The following is a 19,467-nucleotide window of genomic DNA, read 5'->3' as shown; positions in this document are numbered from 1 at the left end:
ACAACAAAACCCTGTTGGCTGTGGAATTCTGGGCCCATAATTCCAATTGCACACATTTCAGTTCACCTTACTAGGCCGATAAATACGGGACGCTGACTGAAGATCGCTTACAGGAATACTGAGGAATCACAAATCAATATGAACGCAGGATGGAGACGGGTGAGCATTTTCACAAGAGTCTTATTTACAGGGCCCTTCTCCAGTTGCACCAGGAATGACTGGGCCCTGAGCCACATGCAGCTCTGCCCAGCAAATACAGAGGGCGCTTCCTATGAGGAAAGGATGCTTCAGCCAATGCTCGTTCTGCCAATCACCAGCTTTAGTTAGATTCCTTCCTGCAGCCTTTCTGTGTAGACCTGGATGGATGCTGAGATTTCCCTGCCCTGTCATATACATGGCAACCACACATTTAGAGAACAATTTTCCATTCATCTGTTATTTCTGACATTTGTAAAGAATCTCCCAGCCACAAGCCTTTAATCCCAGCACCCGGGACGAAGAGGCAGGTAGATTTCTGAGTTCAAGGCCAGCCTGGCGTATAGAGCACATTCCGGGACAGCCAGATCTACACAGAGAATCTCTGTCTTGAGAAAATAAAATAAAGAAAAAGAAAATAATTGCTCTCCCAAAGAGAAGCTCCTCTATAGGACGAAACTTAAAACTGTCGGGGTTTTTTCCCTAACCCTGCTACCTCCCAAAACAATTGAGACAGAGCCCTATAGGTTTATTCAAGCTTGAAGCACAACAACCGAGTGCATATTCCTACCCTCTACGCTCTTAGCTGCTTCCCAGCCACCCCCACAAGTTACTTGTGTTTAGTCTCCCTTTAGTTTCCTCTTCTGTAGCTGTCCATCCTCAAGGAGCCCCCCTTGGCAGATCTGCCCCATGCCTGACGCTTTGGTGATTCTGTTGTTCTTCTTCCCCTCACCTGTGGTCCTCTTCTCCCTCCTCCTCTCGCAGGCCCCTGGCCTGGATTGGAAGTTCAGCCTCCCTGTGTCCTCTGCCCAATCACTGGCTGTTCTGCATTTCCTTAGCCAAGCAGAGATAGCTGGGGGAGCATTCCTTATACCACATTGATACAGGAGATCTTTCTCATTATTTATTAAAATCCCTGTGTCCACACTGTAACCAGTTCTGAGGCACAGAAATCAGCATCTGAACATAGTGCACAAGGCCCTCCTCCACCATCTCCCCTTGCAGTCTAATGAGAGGCTTTTCCTTATAACAAGAAACTATGGACAGAAAGAACAATTATGCGACAATTATGAGAACCATCCGGTGAGAATTACACTCACTTTGGCAACTTTGGAGAAAGCATTGTACTATCGATCCCATCTTGTTGAGCTCCGAGTTCTGTTCTTAAGTCACTTTCCACCATAACTTGAATGTATCAACCTTAAAAATATCTACTTACACATAAAAACATCTTTTCAAAATGTTTTCTTAATTTTTTAAAAAAAAATCTCATTTATTTTACATATATGAGTACACTGTAGCTGTCTCAGACACACCAGAAGAGGGCATCAGATCCCATTACAGATGGTCGTGAGCCACCATGTGGTCGCTGGGAATTGAACTCATGACCTCTGGAAGAGCAGTCGGTGCTCTTAGCCACTGAGCCATCTCTTCAGCCCCTGTCTTTTTTTTTTTTTTTTAAAGATTTATTTATTTATTATATATAAGTACACTGTAGCTGTCTTCAGATACACCAGAAGAGGGCATCAGATCTCTTTACAGATGGTTGTGAGCCACCATGTGGTTGCTGGGAATTGAACTCATGACCTCTGGAAGAGCAGTCGGGTGCTCTTAACCGCTGAGCCATCTCTCCAGCCCCAGCCCCTGTCTTCTTAATTCTTAGACAACTTAAGCTTAATCGTAAGATGATAAAGGGCAGACGCCATGCAGGAAGAGCTGCAGTGCACCAGCGAGCTTCCTGAAGACTGCACACAATTCTTCTGTGATGGGTGAATCCTGGAGAAGCTCGGTCCCACAGGCTTTGCCCCAGGATTGCTTCTTGCTACTGATGTGCCTTCTCGTGTTTCTCCTTGCTACCTCCCTCATATGTCTGGCCTGGTGCGATTGGGTACGAAGAGACCCTCATTGCTTCTAGCCTGGTGTGATTACTTCTTGGGGGACAGCCCATTCTGTTGGGCACGCTTCCTGTAGATCAACATGAAGATGAACTTTCATGAGAGAGTGCTGTTTGGAAGAATTCATGATTTGATGGGATTCCTGACGTAAGTAGTTTTAGGGAGTTAATTTGAATTACTTTGGAAAGTTATGGGTAGTTGACAGAAAGTCTAATGTTAGAATCAAGAATAGAATGTCCCCATTTCCTTAAGGAATGGGAAGAGCTGCATAGGTTAGAGAGACTACAGGGGTCTTTCATGTGTTATGACCACTTAATTGCAGGAGAAAGAAAAACAGGCTTAGGGTTGGTAGGGCTGGGGATTTAGCTCAGTGGTAGAGCGCTTGCCTAGCAAGCGCAAGGCCCTGAGTCCGGTCCCCAGCTCCGAAAAAAAAAAAAAAAAAAAAAAAAAAAAGAAAGAAAAGAAAAAGAAAAAAAAAAGAAAAAGAAAAACAACCATCTGTAATGAGATCTGATGCCCTCTTCTGGTGTGTCTGAAGACAGCGACAGTGTACTTTTTTTTTTTTTAATAAAAAAAATTGTATTTACTTAGAAGCATTCAGAATGTCAACAAAACAGCCGCCATTTTTTTTGCAATTACAGAGTGGTATTCAGTTAACAGAACAACAATTACCTTCGTATAAGCTGCATCAGAGACAACTGAAGATGGAAAAAAAAAAAACCAAAAGGAAAAAAAAACAAAAACAAAAAAAAAGAAACCAAAAACCAAACTACTGTCCCCATATATAACTAATTTGTGCTGTGCACCAACAAGAACCTGCTTTAATTTCCATGCCAATTTACAACCCCCAGACTGTACCAGGCAAGGTTAGTGGCTATTGAAAATACCACCAGGACAGGGCTAGCTAAAGACACACTCGGTAGTGTGTTAACTATACAAAAAAAGACACTGTACAGTTTAAAAACAAATCTTACACAGCCTTACATTTCAATTTTTTTCTTTAAAAGGAGTGAGTTGTGTACAGGGGGGTTAAATGCTTTATAGACAAGAAAAAAAACTGCGCTAGAACCAACTTATTCATCATCATCTTCTTCTTCTTCATCTTCGTCTTCCTTTTCTTCCTCCTCTTCCTCATCCTCTTCATCCTCCTCGTCGTCTTCCTCTTCCTTCTTTTTCTTGCTCTTCTCAGCCTTGACCACCCCCTTTTTCGCTGCATCAGGTTTTCCTTTAGCTCTGTAGGCAGCAATATCCTTCTCATACTTCTCCTTCAGCTTGGCGGCCATCTTCCCATAGGGCTGCTTGTCATCCGCGGCAGTGTTGGTCCACATCTCTCCTAGTTTCTTCGCAACATCACCAATGGATAAGCCAGGATGCTCGCCTTTGATTTTTGGGCGGTACTCAGAACAGAACAAGAAGAAGGCCGAAGGAGGCCTCTTGGGGGCATTGGGGTCCTTGAACTTCTTTTTGGTCTCCCCTTTGTGGGGGATGTAGGTTTTCATTTCTCTTTCATAACGAGCCTTGTCAGCCTTTGCCATATCTTCACATTTCCCCTTTTCTTTAGCAGACATGGTCTTCCACCTCTCTGAGCACTTCTTGGAGAACTCTGAGAAGTTGACAGAAGCATCCGGGTGCTTCTTCTTGTGCTCCTCCCGGCAGGTTTGCACAAAGAATGCATATGAGGACATTTTGCCTCTCGGCTTCTTAGGATCTCCTTTGCCCATGTTTAGTTGATTTTCCTTCGCGAGGCACAGAGTCGCCCAGTGCCCGTCCGGCTCTCGCTTGCCCCGGCGCTGTCTCTATGGAGCTCAATGTACTGCAATGGCTCGACAGTGTACTTATATATAATAAATAAATATTATTTTAAAAAAAAGTCATTCTAGGTTGGATTGGAGTTCCTTGATCTTCTTCTTTTTTTTTTTTAATCTTTTTTTTTTTTTAAGACTTTATTACAGATGGTTGTGAGCCACCATGTGGTTGCTGGGATTTGAACTCAGGACCTCTGGAAGAGCAGTCAGTGCTCTTAACCACTGAGCCATCTCTCCAGCCCTTTTCTTTTTTTAAATCTTTTTTTTTTTTTTTGTTCCTTGATCTTCTGATCTAGGCATGTGGTCATAGGTTTCAGTGTGCACCATGGAAAGGAAGGTCACCACAATTTCGTAGTGAATGTATGAACACAGAACGGATAATTAGCCAGTTTTACTGATGAAGACTTCAAAAATGAGACAAACATGAAATACAAATAAAACAGACCTAGATGATCTGTTTCATGGTAAATACAAATTGCTAGCTATGAAAAAACTTGCTTTCCTAGAGTGGCTCGCTTAAACTTTGTTAATCTGCGACAGAAGAATTACTGCTTTGGGATTACAGCAAACTTGTGGAGAGAAAGATAGATGGGAAATGTTTAGTTCATTATCAGTTTTGAAAGAAAAATACAGTCAATAACCCTTTTGTGGGGGTTGGGTACTTAGCTCAGTGGTAGAGCACTTGCCTAGTAAGCGCAAGGCCCTGGGTTCAGTCCCCAGCTCAAAAAAAAAAAAAAAATCCTTTTGTGATTTCCTTTCTGTAATGATTTTAATCTGTTTCTGAAGAATATGTTTTTGTGGTGATTATTTTTAGAGAATATATAACTTGTGGCTATGAAGTAATTTTATTCTTTTTTTTTCTTTTCTTTTTTTTTTTCGGAGCTGGGGACCGAACCCAGGGCCTTGTGCTTGCTAGGCTCTACCACTGAGCTAAATCCCCAACCCCAGTAATTTTATTCTTACATAAAAACTTTGTCTTAGTGGGTATAAAAGGGATAAGGGAGAAAACGAAGTTGTTGGAGCTTTGCTCCATTCATCCAATACGTTTGTCTGTCTGTGCATATGTACGTATGTCTATATTTATGTATGTATATGTATGTATGTGTGAAGGTTTTGAACCTTGTTGGAACTTGCTTCATCTACCAGGTGGGGCGTGTGTGTGTGTGTGTGTGTGTGTGTGTGTGTGTGTGTGTGTGTATCTCCTTTACGCTGGACCTAGAGAATTAAGTTTTGCTTCCTCAGAATAAGTCTGCTGAGTGACTAATGGCTGACTGCACACTCTGCCCTCCTGTGGTATTAAAGCTGGCCATTGAATTTAAATTATGTAGCCTTGATAAGGAATAACTATTAACTGAATATGCAGGAAGTGTAGAGCAAGCAGCTTCCAAAACTGTAGAAATCATCCAGACAGCTGGCTTCCTGGACAGCTACCCAAAATTTGTCTAGAACTTCAGACTGCCCTGTTGTGGTTTGCCCTGGAGTTATCTGTATTTCAATGCTAATCCCGCTGCCCCAAGGACAGCTGCCTAGTCAGGTACTCAGGAATCAGGTGACTTCACCAGAACCTTCTCCCCATTGAATTTGTAAAGTACAGGTGAGGGGCAGGTACAGGATAGAAGGACACCTGTCATTGGAGGAGGAGGAAGGATGGGCGGGAGAGAAGTTTGAAGGAAGAGGAGGAGACCAGAACAAAAAGGAGGAGACAGGACGGAGGAGAGGGTGAGAAGCCATGGCAGGTGATGTTAAGATTCTGCTCTGTGTATTTACAGGTTGTTATCAATGTTCCTAAGGGATGGATGGTACCGGGCTTTGTATGTTTAAGTGGGCAATTATATCTTATCAATTGGATCTAAGATTATTGTGTTGTGTGTTCTTTTACGTGACGGTTTGAGTGTAGGAAAAGGAGCGCGGGGCTGTTCTGGGCTGCCACGTAATTGGGATGTGTTTCCGCCAATATATCTAGCAGATTTCTTGGGGCACTGCGGCGTGACCAAGCGGGGTAAAAGACAACAATTACTTTTTTAATTTTTATATTTTTACAACAACACTGCCCATCTTAAGCCTTCTGGCCCAGGATATGACAGACTTTTTTTTTTGAAGCAGGAATTATGGAGGGCTTGCCTATCTTGTCCTATCAAAGCTTGGCAGTCAACTCCTCTGAGTCTAGTTTGTCCTGTTGGTCAGCATTTTGTCTCCAGTTGAAGTATAAACAACCTTCTTGCCCAGTAGTGAGCTTGCCACTTTTGAGGCAAACTCTATATGGAGGCTCTTCAATGTTCACCATCTTCTTCGAATTAGAATGGGGGTGCTGCCAGGAGCAGACAGGTCTCACTGCCAGAAAAGCCATTTTTATATATAAAACATCATTAAACACTGTAGAGCCATGAGGTGTTTGAAGACCAACTATCTATCTATGGCATATCTAAAAATGTGAGCATGGCCTGTATCACCTCCTTAGGTAACTTCATCTTTCTGTAATTAACAGGACTGGTATCTAACACGACCATGAATTTCACTGACGATTTACTTGCGTTTCTTAATTATCCTAGACAGTCTGTAATGGCAGCTTCCAACAGATAGAACTTCATGTTGTATTTTTCAATGAATTGCATTGCTTCAATATTTCAAGAGTTGAAACACACATACATAGTATGTTTTAAACAATTATAACCTTAATTTTCTGTCAGTATACAAAGATCTATACCAGTGTAAAATTGTTGGCAAGAAGCAGCCCTATAGATTAAGAGCAGACCCAATAATCTACCCTTATTTCTATTACATGATTCCTATATCCTCCCCCTTTTCCTTTTCAACCAGTCTTCTCATAACATTAGATACGAAAGAAAGAAGGATGGAGAAGAGAAAAAGAGTTAGATTCCTTAATATAATCTTCTAGACCTGGTTTCCTCCCTGATCAAGACCATAAACAACTTGTAACAAATCCCCCTTTAACAATGATCATCACTCAATGAATGACCAAGAGCCATTAAACCCATGTTTTAGGAAATGGGGTGCTGTTCTCTTAATACTGCTTCCTGGTGTCTGGGGCATCTTTTTACTTTTTTTTTTTTTGGGGTGCTCAAAACAATTGAGATATTGGCCGATCTTTAAAAATCTATCTGTAACATTTGCTGTCTGGTCTGTATGTGTTGTGAAATGCAGGCTCAAACAAGGTCCTGAGCCAGTGATACCATGGTAAAGCTAACAGAAACTATGGCTCTGGAATCATGTCTACGAGAATATCGGGATAATGATAAAATGTGGGCATCTTTGTTCAAAGAAGAAAGTCCAAGTGGGCTTAAATGTGGGTTTGACTACTGGGCTTCAGTACATGATCCATGGAAAACTCAAGAAAAAAAAAATCATGACTATTCTATGGTTACACCATTTACTAATTATAGGCATATTTAACCCAAGAGCAATTGCTTTCTCATGGATATAAGCCTGAAATATTTTCAACCAAGCCTAATAATAGATGGTTCACTCCAGGATGGGGGGAACCTATTTATGTTAGTCACTCTCCCTCAGGTAAAGTTTCTAATGTTTTTCCAGGATTATTTAGACTTTTTGCTGGAACTAGTGTGGCTTATTATAAAAATCCTCAAGAATCTAAGAGCATTCTTTTTTTTTTTTTTTTTTTTTTTTTTTTGGTTCTTTTTTTCGGAGCTGGGGACCGAACCCAGGGCCTTGCGCTTCCTAGGCAAGCGCTCTACCATCTAAGAGCATTCCTTTGGCAATTAGATCTTGCCTAGGCTCTCTCCTTCTGGCATACTCGCTGGACGGTCTTCAGATTTAGTTCTTTTTTTTTTTTTTTTTTTTTTTTTTTTTCGGAGCTGGGGACCGAACCCAGGGCCTTGCGCTTCCTAGGTAAGCACTCTACCACTGAGCTAAATCCCCAGCCCCTGGTCTTCAGATTTAAAAATCATTAAACTAGAACAATCTTATCAGGCTAGCTGTTCCAGATGTATTTCAACTAATTGTGTAGATCCTAGTTTAACTAAATCCTATTCAGTTATTCTGATATTACAAAGACCTTCCTTTGTCATGCTTCCTGTAGACTTAAAAGACGATGTTCGGTTTGATAATGAAGCCTTACAAATGCTTAAAGGGGATAATGCACCGATCAGACCAAAGCGTTTGGTTGTGGCTTTAATTTTAGGTATTAGTGCTTTCCTAGCCATCCTTACCTCACTCACGGCCTCAACAGTCGCTCGAGTCTCAGAGATGAAGACTGCACATTTCATTAATGATGTAAATAAAAATGTCTCTAGCACGTGCAAGGCAACAAATTGTAGATAAAAATCTTAAAAGTAAAGCATGATGCTTCAGAGGACGCAGTGTTACAATTAGGACAAGAGGTGGAAAATATTAAAGTTCAGCTTTCTACCAGGTGCCATGACAGCTTTCCATACATGTGCGTAACGCCATTATCTTACCATGGGAATCATAATTGCAATCTTACTAAAAATCACTTGTTGGGGATTTGGGAAGACAATGATTTTACTCACGATATGGCTCAATTACAAGCTCAGATCTCTGCTCTGAGCAAAGCGCATGATCAATTCACTGGTTTAGGGGATTTGGCTCAGACTATTAGCTCTGGTTTACGGTCATCAAGCCCTGTAAGTTGGCTACAGAGGATTATTGATGTCGCCGTGGCTACAGGAATAATTCTCCTTCTTATTTTTCCAGTCATCTTCCAACTAGTCTTTTCCTCTATCTCTACTGCCAAAAGAGATATTATGAGCTTCAATTAAAAAATTAAAAAGGGAGATACGCGACACCGACCCCAGTAGATTCTGCATGACAAGTTCCACAGACTGAGGTGAAAACTTCAAAGGAAGGAGGCCTCCTGGAACCGGTTATGGAACTCTTGGCTCTAGAAAAACATTGAGCCGTGGTTCTCATGGCAATTCGTCTGTTCTATCTTTTTCTATTTCTCTTTCTTATTCGCGAGATGTTCCTGATAGCCTAGACTGGGATTTTATGACCTTATCTCCAGGGAAGTAGGTGTTTTACTTCACAAATAATTTTTTAAAAATCACATAATAGTGGTAAGACAGAAAAAAAATCTTTTCCAACAATAAATGATCTTGTATGGCTATTTGTGTGTTGTTGGAGGTGGGCTTTGGCATATCAGTAAAGAAAGCATCACTTTAAGAGAAGGATTAAAAATAGTTTTTTGTTTTTTTGTTTTTTTTTTTTTTGGTTCTTTTTTTCGGAGCTGAGGACTGAACCCAGGGCCTTGCGCTTCCTAGGCAAGCGCTCTACCACTGAGCTAAATCCCCAACCCCTAAAAATAGTTTTAAATTATACTTTGAAGATTTATAAATGCAGGAACTAGATGTTAGATAATGCTTGCACATAAAAATTTATTAACTTGTTTAGGAATTACACATTACTAATTAAGTGCCCGTAAAGATCTTATGGACCTACTCTTGGAAGTATGCCATCCATGTCAAATGATTTTTGTGCTTTTTTAAATATCTTTTTTTTTTTTGTTTCTTTTTTTCCGGAGCTGGGGACCGAACCCAGGTTAAATATCTTTTTTTAAAAAGATTTATTCATTTATTATATATAAGTACACTGTAGCTGTCTTCAGATACACCAGCAGAGGGCATCGGATCCCATTACAGATGGTTGTGAGCCACCATGTGGTTGCTGGGAATTGAACTCAGGACCTCTGGAAGAGCAGTCAGTGTTCCTAACCGCTGAGCCATCTCTCCAGCCCATTTTGTGCTTTTTTATAACAAGTGATAATGGTGTTACTTGTTCCATCCGCGACTGCTTCATTGGACATTCTTTTCAGAAGTTGTAATACTTGAATAATTTTGTATTTTCTTGTACCAAATGATTATGATAATTGTTCTATTTGACTGCTTCACTGAACACACTTTTTAGAGCTGTAATAACTGTTTCTCTATGCATAAAAACCCTTGCTTGAGAGCTGCAAAATACACTGAGATTCAAACTGCTTCTGTGTTTGTTTCTGAATGTCACCGCCAAATCCTTACCCACCTAGTCTTCAAGGATCCTTGTTCCAAGGAGTTTGTGACTCTGCCAGTGAAACCCATCCACTTGCCAAGTGTCATTTCTGTGGGTACGTTTGTGGTTACTTCCTACAGGCAATCGAGTTTGATTATATAAAGAACACATTAGACAATTTCTTATAATTTCCTTACTTTTCTTGCCAGGTGGCAGAAAACACCTTTTAAACCCTTGTAGTTAACATGGTATTTCTCACAGAACTCTGAAGCTTCTAGCACATATTTTTTTTTTCTTTTCTTTTTTTTTCGGAGCTGGGGACCGAACCCAGGGCCTTGCACTTGCTAGGCAAGCGCTCTACCACTGAGCTAAATCCCCAACCCCTCTAGCACATATCTTATCAACAGCTGATCAATTTCGTCATTACCATGTACTAGGTACATGGTATACACATTTGGGATCTGCTACACTGGGTGATTTCTAGTTCTGATCAACTGTTGTAGCTCCATAAAACAGGGAAGTTAACTTTGAACCATCCTGAATCAGTTCATCGGTTTCTGTATGCAAAACAACTCTTCCTGCATACTGACAGTAACTGTAGTCAGAGATTCCGGAAAAATCTAACAATACCCTGAGAACAGTACTCAGCTCTGAGGTCTGAACTGAAGTCTATGTGGCTTTGCTTACTTCTTTTTCTGACTTATAACCAGCCAATCCCATCTCACTTGCATCGGTAGAAGATGTAAACATTTCAGGATTATCAGTGTTCTTTTTATTATATGGGGGGAGCATCGAATTAAACCTTGGTATAAACCGAAGTCACTTGCTCTTAGAATGTTTATTGATAATTTCTCCCATACAGTTGCTACAAGCTCTTTGCCAATGGGTTACCCATAATTGAACAATCTCAGCGTTAGTGTGAGTCACGATGGCTTTCTGTTGGTTTTATTCCTGACAATTGACAATTCTTCCTCTTATAATTAAGTCAGAACCCTTTTCTATATAAGTCTCTAGTCTTGTCTGTGACCCAAGAAGGTCCACTCTAAAATACTATTTCCTTTTTCATAGTGAGCTTGGTAAAAGAATGAGTTGAGGGCAAAATACCAAGATAATGCCTCTCCTGAAGCCTCTGGGTTTGGTGGCACTTTTTAACAACCAGCAGCATGGAGCCCACCTGAGTGCAGAACAAACTAGGGGTTCCTTGCATTGTGGACCCTCTATTAGATGTGATCTCTGATGTGGATTCTCATCTGTGTGTGGAAGTGTGAGGCCTGACTGAAGTCCTCCCGCTTCCCACACTGCTGACCGGGTAGGGTTCCTCTCCTGTGTGGACCCTCAGGTGAGAGCGAAGCCCTGAGCTCCACCTGAATTCTTTCCCACACTCCGCACACTTATACGGCATCTCCCCAGTGTGAATTCTCCGATGGACTTGGAGACCGGATCTCTGGCTGAAGGCCTTCCCACACGTGTCGCATTTGTAGGGCTTCTCCCCCGTGTGCACCCTCTCGTGGTCCTGGAGGATTGAGGCCTGATTGAACCTCTTCTGGCACACATTGCATTTGAACGGTTTCTCGCCGGTGTGGAGACTCTGATGAACCTGCAGACTCCAGGCATGACTGAAGCCTTTGCCGCACTCCTCACATTTATACGGTTTCTCTCCCGTGTGGACTCTCTGGTGACTGTGAAGGCTCCAGGTGGAATGCTTCCCACACACATCACACCTGTACGGTTTCTCCCTGGTGTGAACTCTCTGGTGGGCTTGAAAATTCGAACTCTGACTGAAGCTCTTTCCACACACATTACAGACAAACGGCTTCTCTCCTGTATGGACCCTCTGGTGTCTTTGGAAGCTTGAGGCTGAACTGAAACCCTTCCCGCACTCTTCACATTTATACGGCTTCTCTCCCGTGTGGATCCGCTGATGGCTGTGGAGGTTGAAGCTCAAGCTGAAGCGCTTCCCACACTCGTCACACTTGTACGGTTTCTCCTCCGTGTGGACCCTCTGGTGGGTGTGAAGGTTCCAGCTACAGCTGAAGCGTTTGCCACAGTCTCCACACTTATACGGCTTCTCTCCCGTGTGAATTCTCTGGTGTATCTGGAGGTGGTCCCACTTTGTGAAGCCCTTCCCACACACCTCACACTTGTGAAGGTTCTCCCCGGTGTGCACGCGGCGGTGGATGTTGAGGTCTGAGTTGCGGCTGAAGCCCCTCCCACAGCTGTCGCACTGATAGGGCTTCTCCCCCGTGTGCACTCTCCGGTGAGTCTGGAGAGCTGAGCTCTGACTGAAACCTTTGCCACACTCTTGACACCAGTAGCGTTTTTCCCCTGGATGAATGCTTTGTTGAATGGGGACACTGGAGCTACGCCTGGTGTCCTCGTGTGCAGTATGTCCAGAGGACTTCATTTCTAAGAGGACCTGCTGATGGAGTTCCAGAAACGAGCTGTCAATGAAGGCGTTCTGGCCCTGGCTGCACTGGTAGGCCTTCCGTTCTGTGTAATCGCAATCCTGGGTGAGTTGTGACAGGGGACAGATGACTTCGTCACAGTCACCGCTGCTGTGGACTTTGTCTCTTTCATGCAGTATATCGTTATCTTGATGGGAAATGAAACTCAGAATGTCAACACCCAGAGCCAACGGCTGTGGCTTGGTTTTCACCGGAGTCTGAGGACAGTGTTTCCCACTGTCACGTCTCTCACTGAGATGTGTTTCACTCAAAGAACTCTGAGCTCTCCCAGACAGAAATTCCTGATTTTCACTAATGCTGGAATGGTTGCTTGTGAGACTCTCAGCAGAGTCATCATCCGCAGAGACCTGAGAAGGCTCTTCTGCGCCCCTGTGGCATCGCTCCAGGAAGTGAGAACCCTGTTCTTGAGTGTTTATTACGTCTTCTGGAGCTCTGGCCAGTTTGTTGGCATCATGGCCTGTGATTTGCCAGCATGAAAGCTTCCCCAGTGAAAGGCACCTTACTCCTGTTTTGTGAAGTGTCTCTATCTTGCTTGGACTCTGGCCTCCTGAAAAAAGAGAGAATAAAAGGTGGTATCAGTAAGGAATATGGACATTGAGGCCTTAGTTCTCCTGTCTCTGTAGAAACATTAACTAGAGAACAGAGTCAAAGGTGAATGTCTGAGAGCTCTGAGGAACAATGAGCTACAACTGGGAGTATGTGCCCTTGAACAAGCCTCATTTGAGCATCCTGGAGAATCTGGGGTGAGCCCAGGAGGGAAGGCTCAAGGGCATCTTCAGCCTCTGCTGAACACCTTCCTGAACACACACACACACACACACACACACACACACACACACACACACACAGCCCGTGGGTAGCTGTGGAAACAGAATGGGAAGAGTGCACTAAATCCATGCTAAGAGGTCTGGTGGTGCTCAGAGAGCCTGTAGCTGGCGTCCTGCTCACACAAATCCCTGTCTTTGAGAGCACACATACGTCGGCACACAAGTTCTCTTGGAAACTACGAGAAGAGAGCTGAGGCATTAAGATGGCGAGACTCAAACCACTCAAAACACGGTTGCTGATGAGGGAAAGGCTTGGGAGGTGCAGAATACAAGGGCATGGGTGAGTGGGTTTCTGTCAAATACCTGCTCTCCCATCTAAGATCATCAGGCTCACAAAGGAGCAGGGGAAAGGGCTCAAAAGGGGAGGTAGATCTCAGCTGCCAACTGAAGGCCTCAGACGCCTAGAGGAATAACAAAATCACAACAGTATCTGACAAGTCCCCCAAGGAAATCAGAAAATGACCTGAGGGGGGAAAATTATCAGGATGGGAAATGACCAAGAGGGGCTGGACAACTTCTGAAACAAGACAAGTAGAAGGTCCGTGTTCCTGGGTGCAGCTCGGAGGCGTGCATGACACATGGGAAACAGTTAGTGTCAGAGGGAGAAAGAAGCAGGGATGGGGTTACAGGTTGGGAGAGGGATGCTATGTGAGGGACACAGAAGGCTTTATGGGGATGGATGTGGCCGCAGCTGTAGGAGGGGTAACTGGAGCTTCATGGAGCCCTCACTCACAGTGCGCAAACACTGGGGATTTTGGACTGTGTCGCTACAACTAAATCAATGGGAACATGTCTGATGGTGCTCAGACAGCAGCAGAAGCAAGTGCAGAATGTGGAGAGTGGGCAGGAGACAAGGACTGCTGAGCACAGGAAAACACACACACGCACACGCACACGCACACGCACACACGGGTTGGGGTGGGGTGAGGATCACGACTCAGCAGGGAAGAGCATTCCAGGCGGAGAGAAGGAAACCGCTGGGACACAGAGAAAGGAGCAGGAAGACCTAGGTTGATGTCTATATGCAGGTGGGGGCTGGCACAAGTTACGCCGAGGCCTGTAATTGGACAGTAGGAAAGTGGGGTGGGCACAGAGTTTCAGTAGGGGAGATAGAAAAGGAGAAGAACCAAGATTGAGGCAGAAGAGGTCGACCCAAACCCATGTGGCCTTAAATGGCCCAGGCAGTTATGAATATTTCTTAAGGGGTGGATTTTTATACATCAATTTATCTTATCTAGTTGGGCGGTTTATATCATTATCAATTGGTTGTGAGTAAATTGTGCAGATACTTTTGGGGGTTGAGTTTACTGTTATAAATCCGATAGCTATACCTTGCCAGAAAACAACGTGATTTTACTGAGCGAAATGGGAGGCCACAAATGGAACTCTTTGGTTGTAGGGGGGCAGGACGCACCCTACACAGGAGCAGAAGCAGTACTGCGGCACTTGGAGGCTGTCCTTACCTGACTTGTTCAAGGACACAAGCTTGTGGAAACTCCCTGCAGCTAAGGAAAGCCATGGAGGCCATGGAAAGACAGCTTAGTGATTCAGACCACTGGCTGCTCTTCCAAAGGACCCAGACTGGGTTTGCTAGGTCCAGGGTATCTAGTGCCCTCTTCTTTCCTCTGCGAACACCACAGACGAAGGTGATGCACAGACATAAAGACAGACTCAGATACATATCATAAAAACAAAAGAAAGAGACCTAGAATGAAAGCAGTGGAGCGTAACTAGGACACAGGATGTGACACAGGGGACGTCCTCACCCACTGCCAGGAGGTTCCTGAGGTTCTCCAGCATCACATCGTGGTACAGCTTCCTCTGGGCAGCGTCCAGCAGCCCCATCTCCTCCTTACTGAAGACCACAGCCACGTCCCTGAACGTCACTGCCTCCTGTGACAGCAAACGCATGATACCTCAGTTCCATTCTCGATGTCACTAGGGCCGGAGTGACTGTTTACACAGAGCCCATGGTCTTAGTTAGGGTTTCTATTGCTAGGACAAATCACCATGAATAAAAAGGCAGGTAGGGGACAAAGAGTTTATTAGACTTGCACTTCCATATTCCGTTCACTACTGAAGGAAGTCAGGACAGGAACTCCAACAGTGCTGGATCCTGGAGGCAGAAACTAATGCACATTTCGTGGAGGGGTGGTGCTCACTGGCTTGGTAATTAAGGCCTTTGCATCAGCTCCTGCCTCCAGGTCCCTTCTCCGAGTTTCTGTCCTGACTTGCTTCAGTGATGTATGGCAATATGGAAGTGTGAGGCTAATGAACTCCTTCCTCCCCAACTTGCTTTCTGGCCGTGGTGTTTTGTTGCGTCAACAGAAATTCTAAGGCAAGCAGTGGTAGCACATGGCTTCAGCCCCAGCACTCTAAGGCAGGGAGCCACAATAAGCTCTGAGTTCGAGGCCAGCCTGGTCTACAGAGTGAATGGCAGGACAGATAGGGCTACACCGAGAAAGTCTGTCTCAAGGGTGGAGGAAAAGAAAGAAGTAAGAAACCCTAACTAAGACACAGGCCTTGGGGAACCTTCTAGAACAGACAAGCAGCTCATTCTGTGTTCTCAGGAACACACTTCTGTCGATGGTAGTCTTGTTTCAGGTCATGGATGAGAGCACTGGCTCTGGAAACCTTAGGGACCTCAGTTCACACTTCGAGGCTCTGTGCTGATGAGCTTAGGCCATTCTCAGTGCCTCAGTTTTCCCATCTGTATAACAGCACCTCCATCCCAATATCCCTGGAGGGATTAATTTAAAATGTACCATCCATATTCATACAATAAATATAAAACAAAACTTAATTAAGTGAAAGTTTCAGACAAGCTGCTTTTTTTTTTTAGTATATGTGCTGCCGAAGCGAGCACCTGATTTTTTTTTTTAAAGATGTCCTTATTTATTCTACATAAGCACACTGCCACTGTCTTCAGACATACCAGAAGAAGGCATCAGATCCCATCACAGATGGTTGTGAGCCACCATGTGGTTGCTGGGAATTGAACTCAGGACCTCTGGAAGAGCAGCCAGTGCTCTTAACTACTGAGCCATCTCCCCAGCCCCAAGCTGCTATTTTTAATCACTGAAGTACCCAAGATTTTTAAAGTGTCCAGTTTAGGGATTCTGTATTCTACTGCCTACAAGTTAACAGAGAATATAGCCACCATTGTCAGCAAAACAAGCATCTACTCCCTGGAGCTGCTGGTCCTGGGCGGCTGGAGACTTGGCTGAACACCATGTAAAACACACCCTTTGCCTTAGCAGTCATGTTTCAGCTCCCGAATCAGGACTCCTGGTGCTCAGTGGTGTCTAATACATGCACTGAGTTCCCAGGCTGCTGGTGCCGTCTCCATCAGAGCACCCGGATCATTCGATCCTAGCTTGTCTGTACACATGTATGTGAGTCTGTCCTTCCTTCATTCCTTCATCACCAGAGTTGTGTCAACCACGGAAGCTGTGCAGTTGGTGGCAGCCAGACGCTCCCTGGTGGCTCAGGAAATGACTGCTCAGGATGCCCAATGCAGGAAATGAGGGTGACCAGTGATCTGTGTGCATGTGTGCACACATGTATGCACGCATGCACGTGAATGTACTTATGTACATAAACATGCATACATATGAACAGGCTACAGTACAACCTCTGGTGTCCTTCCTCAGGTGCTGTCCAGGGTATTTTGTTTGTTTTGGGGACAGGGTCCTTCAGTGGCCTGGAATTTGCCAATTAGGCTGGGGTGGCTGTTACTGAGCACCAGAGATCTGCCTGTCTCCACAGAGTCCCCAAACCAGGAGACGCTACTTCAACAAGATTGGAGAAGAGAGACTCCTGAAAGCTGTCCTCTGATGCCTACATGCTTACAAGCCTCACACATGATAAGAATGCAAAACTCATAAACATGAATATGGAGAACTCACACTTAATTGTAAAATAAAATTAGGCAAACTGTGGAAAATGATGTCGCTTTTAAAACGTAAGTGAACTTAATTTTTTCTTTTTTGATATATGTGCATGCCCTGTGTCTTTCTGTGTGTACATGTGTGTGCAGGTGCCCTGGGAGGCCAGAAGGGGGCGCTGGGTGCCCTGGAGTTGGAGTTACAGGCAGTTGTGAGCTATCAGATGTGCGTCTGGGAATCAAACCAAGCCAGTGCCCTTAACTACTGAGCGGTCTCTCCAGTCACTTCTCTAATTCTTTTTATTCTTCCTTTTAACACTTTCCCGTGTACAGTGCACTTTGAGCACATGTCCCCACTGTCCTCTGTCATCCCTTCTCCTCCAGACCTCTCTTCTCAGCAACTTCCCCCTTACTCCATGCAGTTCAGAGAGGCTCGGCTGCAGAGCACTGGCCCAGCATGCAGGGGTCCTGTTTCCAATCCTAGCCCCGTGGGGAACGGGGAAGCAGCCCGACCTACCTGTAACTTGGTCATCGTTCTCTTCTCTTTGAGACAAGGCAGGGCTCTGGGAAGCAAGCTGGGGGAGGAAGGGCTTCGTGAGCACATTGCTAGGACAGTCGGTCCACATGGCTTCCTCAGCTTCTCCATCAGCCCCGAGTGCTGTGCAGCTGAGCAGGCTTTCCTACCTACTTCCTGCTGATCGCTAGTGTAAGGCTCCAGGGTACCGGACCATGGGTGCCTCACCTCACTCACGGCAAAGGGTTAGGAAAGCCACATTCTCTGTTTCCGGGAGCTTCCGGGGTGCTGGGCGCCCCTACCTTCACAATGCTGCCTGTGGTGATAGGTTTTCCAGAAAAACAAATGTTTAAGAAGCCCCAAACTCTGATGATTGCTGTCATGACTGACTACCACTCTCAGAAGGATCTGTCAATTGTGACAGCTATCTTACATATTATTGTTTCCATACATGGGAGTGAAATTTCCCCTCTGTGTCTTGCCCTAAAAGGTTTTTAATTATTAGCAAACTTATTGATCTGCAAGAGTCTTCACAAAGTCTCTTTTCCCACAGGCATGAAGATAATGACCAATAAAACCTAAGCCCTGGTGGCGGGATCACGGGCGCCGGGAGGCCTAGCTGTCCTGGTGCCCACCGCGGCGCTCGGGTCAGCGGTTCTCTTGGGTCTCGCGACAGGTGAGCAGCCTGATGAAGGCCAGGGTCCTCATGCGGCAGCCCGGACGGGTGCAGGAAATCGTGGGCGCCCTTCGCAGGGGCGGAGGAGACCGCCTGCAGGTGATTTCTGATTTTGACATGACCTTGAACAGATTTGCTTACAATGGACAGCGATGCCCCTCTTCCAACAATATTCTGGATAACAGCAAAATTATCAGTGAGGATTGTCGCAAAGAGGGTTCCTCTGTGTAGCCCTAGCTGTCCTGGAACTCACTCTATAGACCGGGCTGGCCTCGGACTTGCAGAGATTCACCTGCTGGGATTAAAGGCATGCAGTGCCCCCTCCCGGCCCTTCCAAGACTCTTAACCTGATTGCTTGTGAAGATGGGCAGGGACGAGAGGCTGCACTCTACCAAGTGAGCTGCACCCCTGACCAACACTGAGGCTCTTAAGACATGTCAAGAATACCATGCTTAAGGCCGTGTAACCCCTACATTGACTTCTCTTTTTGGACAGATGGACAGGGACTCCATATGAGCTCCTAATAGTCCCAAGACTACATGCGTCCATTAAAATTCTTTACTCTGTCAAAAACAAAACAAAACAAAACAAAAAACCTAAGCCCTTTCTAAGGAAAGAGGAGTTTGGCCCTGCAAGATGGCTTAGCCGGTAGAGGTGACTTCAGCTGAGCCTGATGACGGATTGAGTTCGAGTCTCTGGGCACCACATGGTGCAAGGAAAGACCCAACTCCCATAAGTTTTCTTCTGACCCCAATACATAAGCTGTGACACGCCCCTTCCCTCTTAAATAAATAAATGTTTAAAAAAACCAAAAAAGAAAAGAAAAGTCAGAGTTACCACTTAAGGCTTTCTGATACTGGCCATCGCAGCTCCTCTGCCAGACTCACGTGGGAACCTGGACTCTCCCTCTCCTGGGGCTCCACAAACAGCTGAGATGGGTCCAGGAATCCCGGGTGGTGCGGCTTTAGGCAAAGCCCAGTTAGAGAGGTCGAGCCGCCGCCACCGCTGCCCGCTTTTCCCTGGAATGCAGACTCGTCCCTAAGAGGACACGCCGGGGAACCAGAGGACAGAAGGCTGCGGGATGCCCCAAACTCTCACCTCACTGGAAGCACTGCCAGGTAGCCTAGACTTCCGGAGCTAAAGCAAACTCGTCTGCGGATGGCTCCAGAACTACAATTCCCAGAATGCCTCAGCGGGTGCTCAGCAATAAGCTCTGGTG

General features: G+C 45.0%; 1 protein-coding gene and 1 pseudogene across 3 annotated transcripts; both read right to left on the bottom strand.

The window, feature by feature from the left end:
* Nucleotides 1–2,733: 2,733 nt before the first annotated feature.
* On the bottom strand, nucleotides 2,734–3,910 carry Hmgb1l1 (high mobility group box 1 like 1; annotated as a pseudogene). The gene has a single exon (XR_015649830.1). The product of XR_015649830.1 is annotated as a high mobility group box 1 like 1 (transcript).
* A 6,719-nt stretch (nucleotides 3,911–10,629) lies between these two features.
* On the bottom strand, nucleotides 10,630–19,397 carry Znf235-ps1 (zinc finger protein 235, pseudogene 1). 2 transcript variants are annotated; one of them, NM_001447555.1, is made up of 4 exons: nucleotides 19,086–19,397; nucleotides 17,576–17,633; nucleotides 14,939–15,065; nucleotides 10,630–12,892 (listed from the first exon to the last, which is right to left on the bottom strand). In NM_001447555.1, exons 2-4 carry the CDS (start codon nucleotides 17,588–17,590, stop codon nucleotides 11,127–11,129), a joined length of 1,908 nt encoding a protein of 635 aa, NP_001434484.1. In that variant the 5' UTR covers nucleotides 17,591–17,633; nucleotides 19,086–19,397; the 3' UTR covers nucleotides 10,630–11,126. The 2 variants fall into 2 exon arrangements, with proteins under 2 accessions (NP_001434484.1, NP_001434483.1); NM_001447554.1 differs by having other exon boundaries at nucleotides 19,347–19,397.
* Between the last annotated feature and the right edge of the window lie 70 nt (nucleotides 19,398–19,467).

Source organism: Rattus norvegicus, chromosome 1, assembly GCF_021556685.1.
Source record: "Rattus norvegicus strain SHRSP/BbbUtx chromosome 1, alternate assembly SHRSP_T2T, whole genome shotgun sequence".
Classification (NCBI taxonomy): Eukaryota; Metazoa; Chordata; class Mammalia; order Rodentia; family Muridae; genus Rattus; species Rattus norvegicus.
Note: the sequence above shows the minus strand (reverse complement) of the source record. Positions and strands in the feature narration are given on the sequence as shown.

Excerpts from the sequence above, each read along its gene's own strand:
- Znf235-ps1 (NM_001447555.1), bottom strand. Across the intron at positions 12,893-14,938 it reads CAGGAACCTCCTGGCAGTGG|GAGGCCAGAGTCCAAGCAAG; the intron begins GTGAGGACGTCC and ends CTCTTTTTTCAG.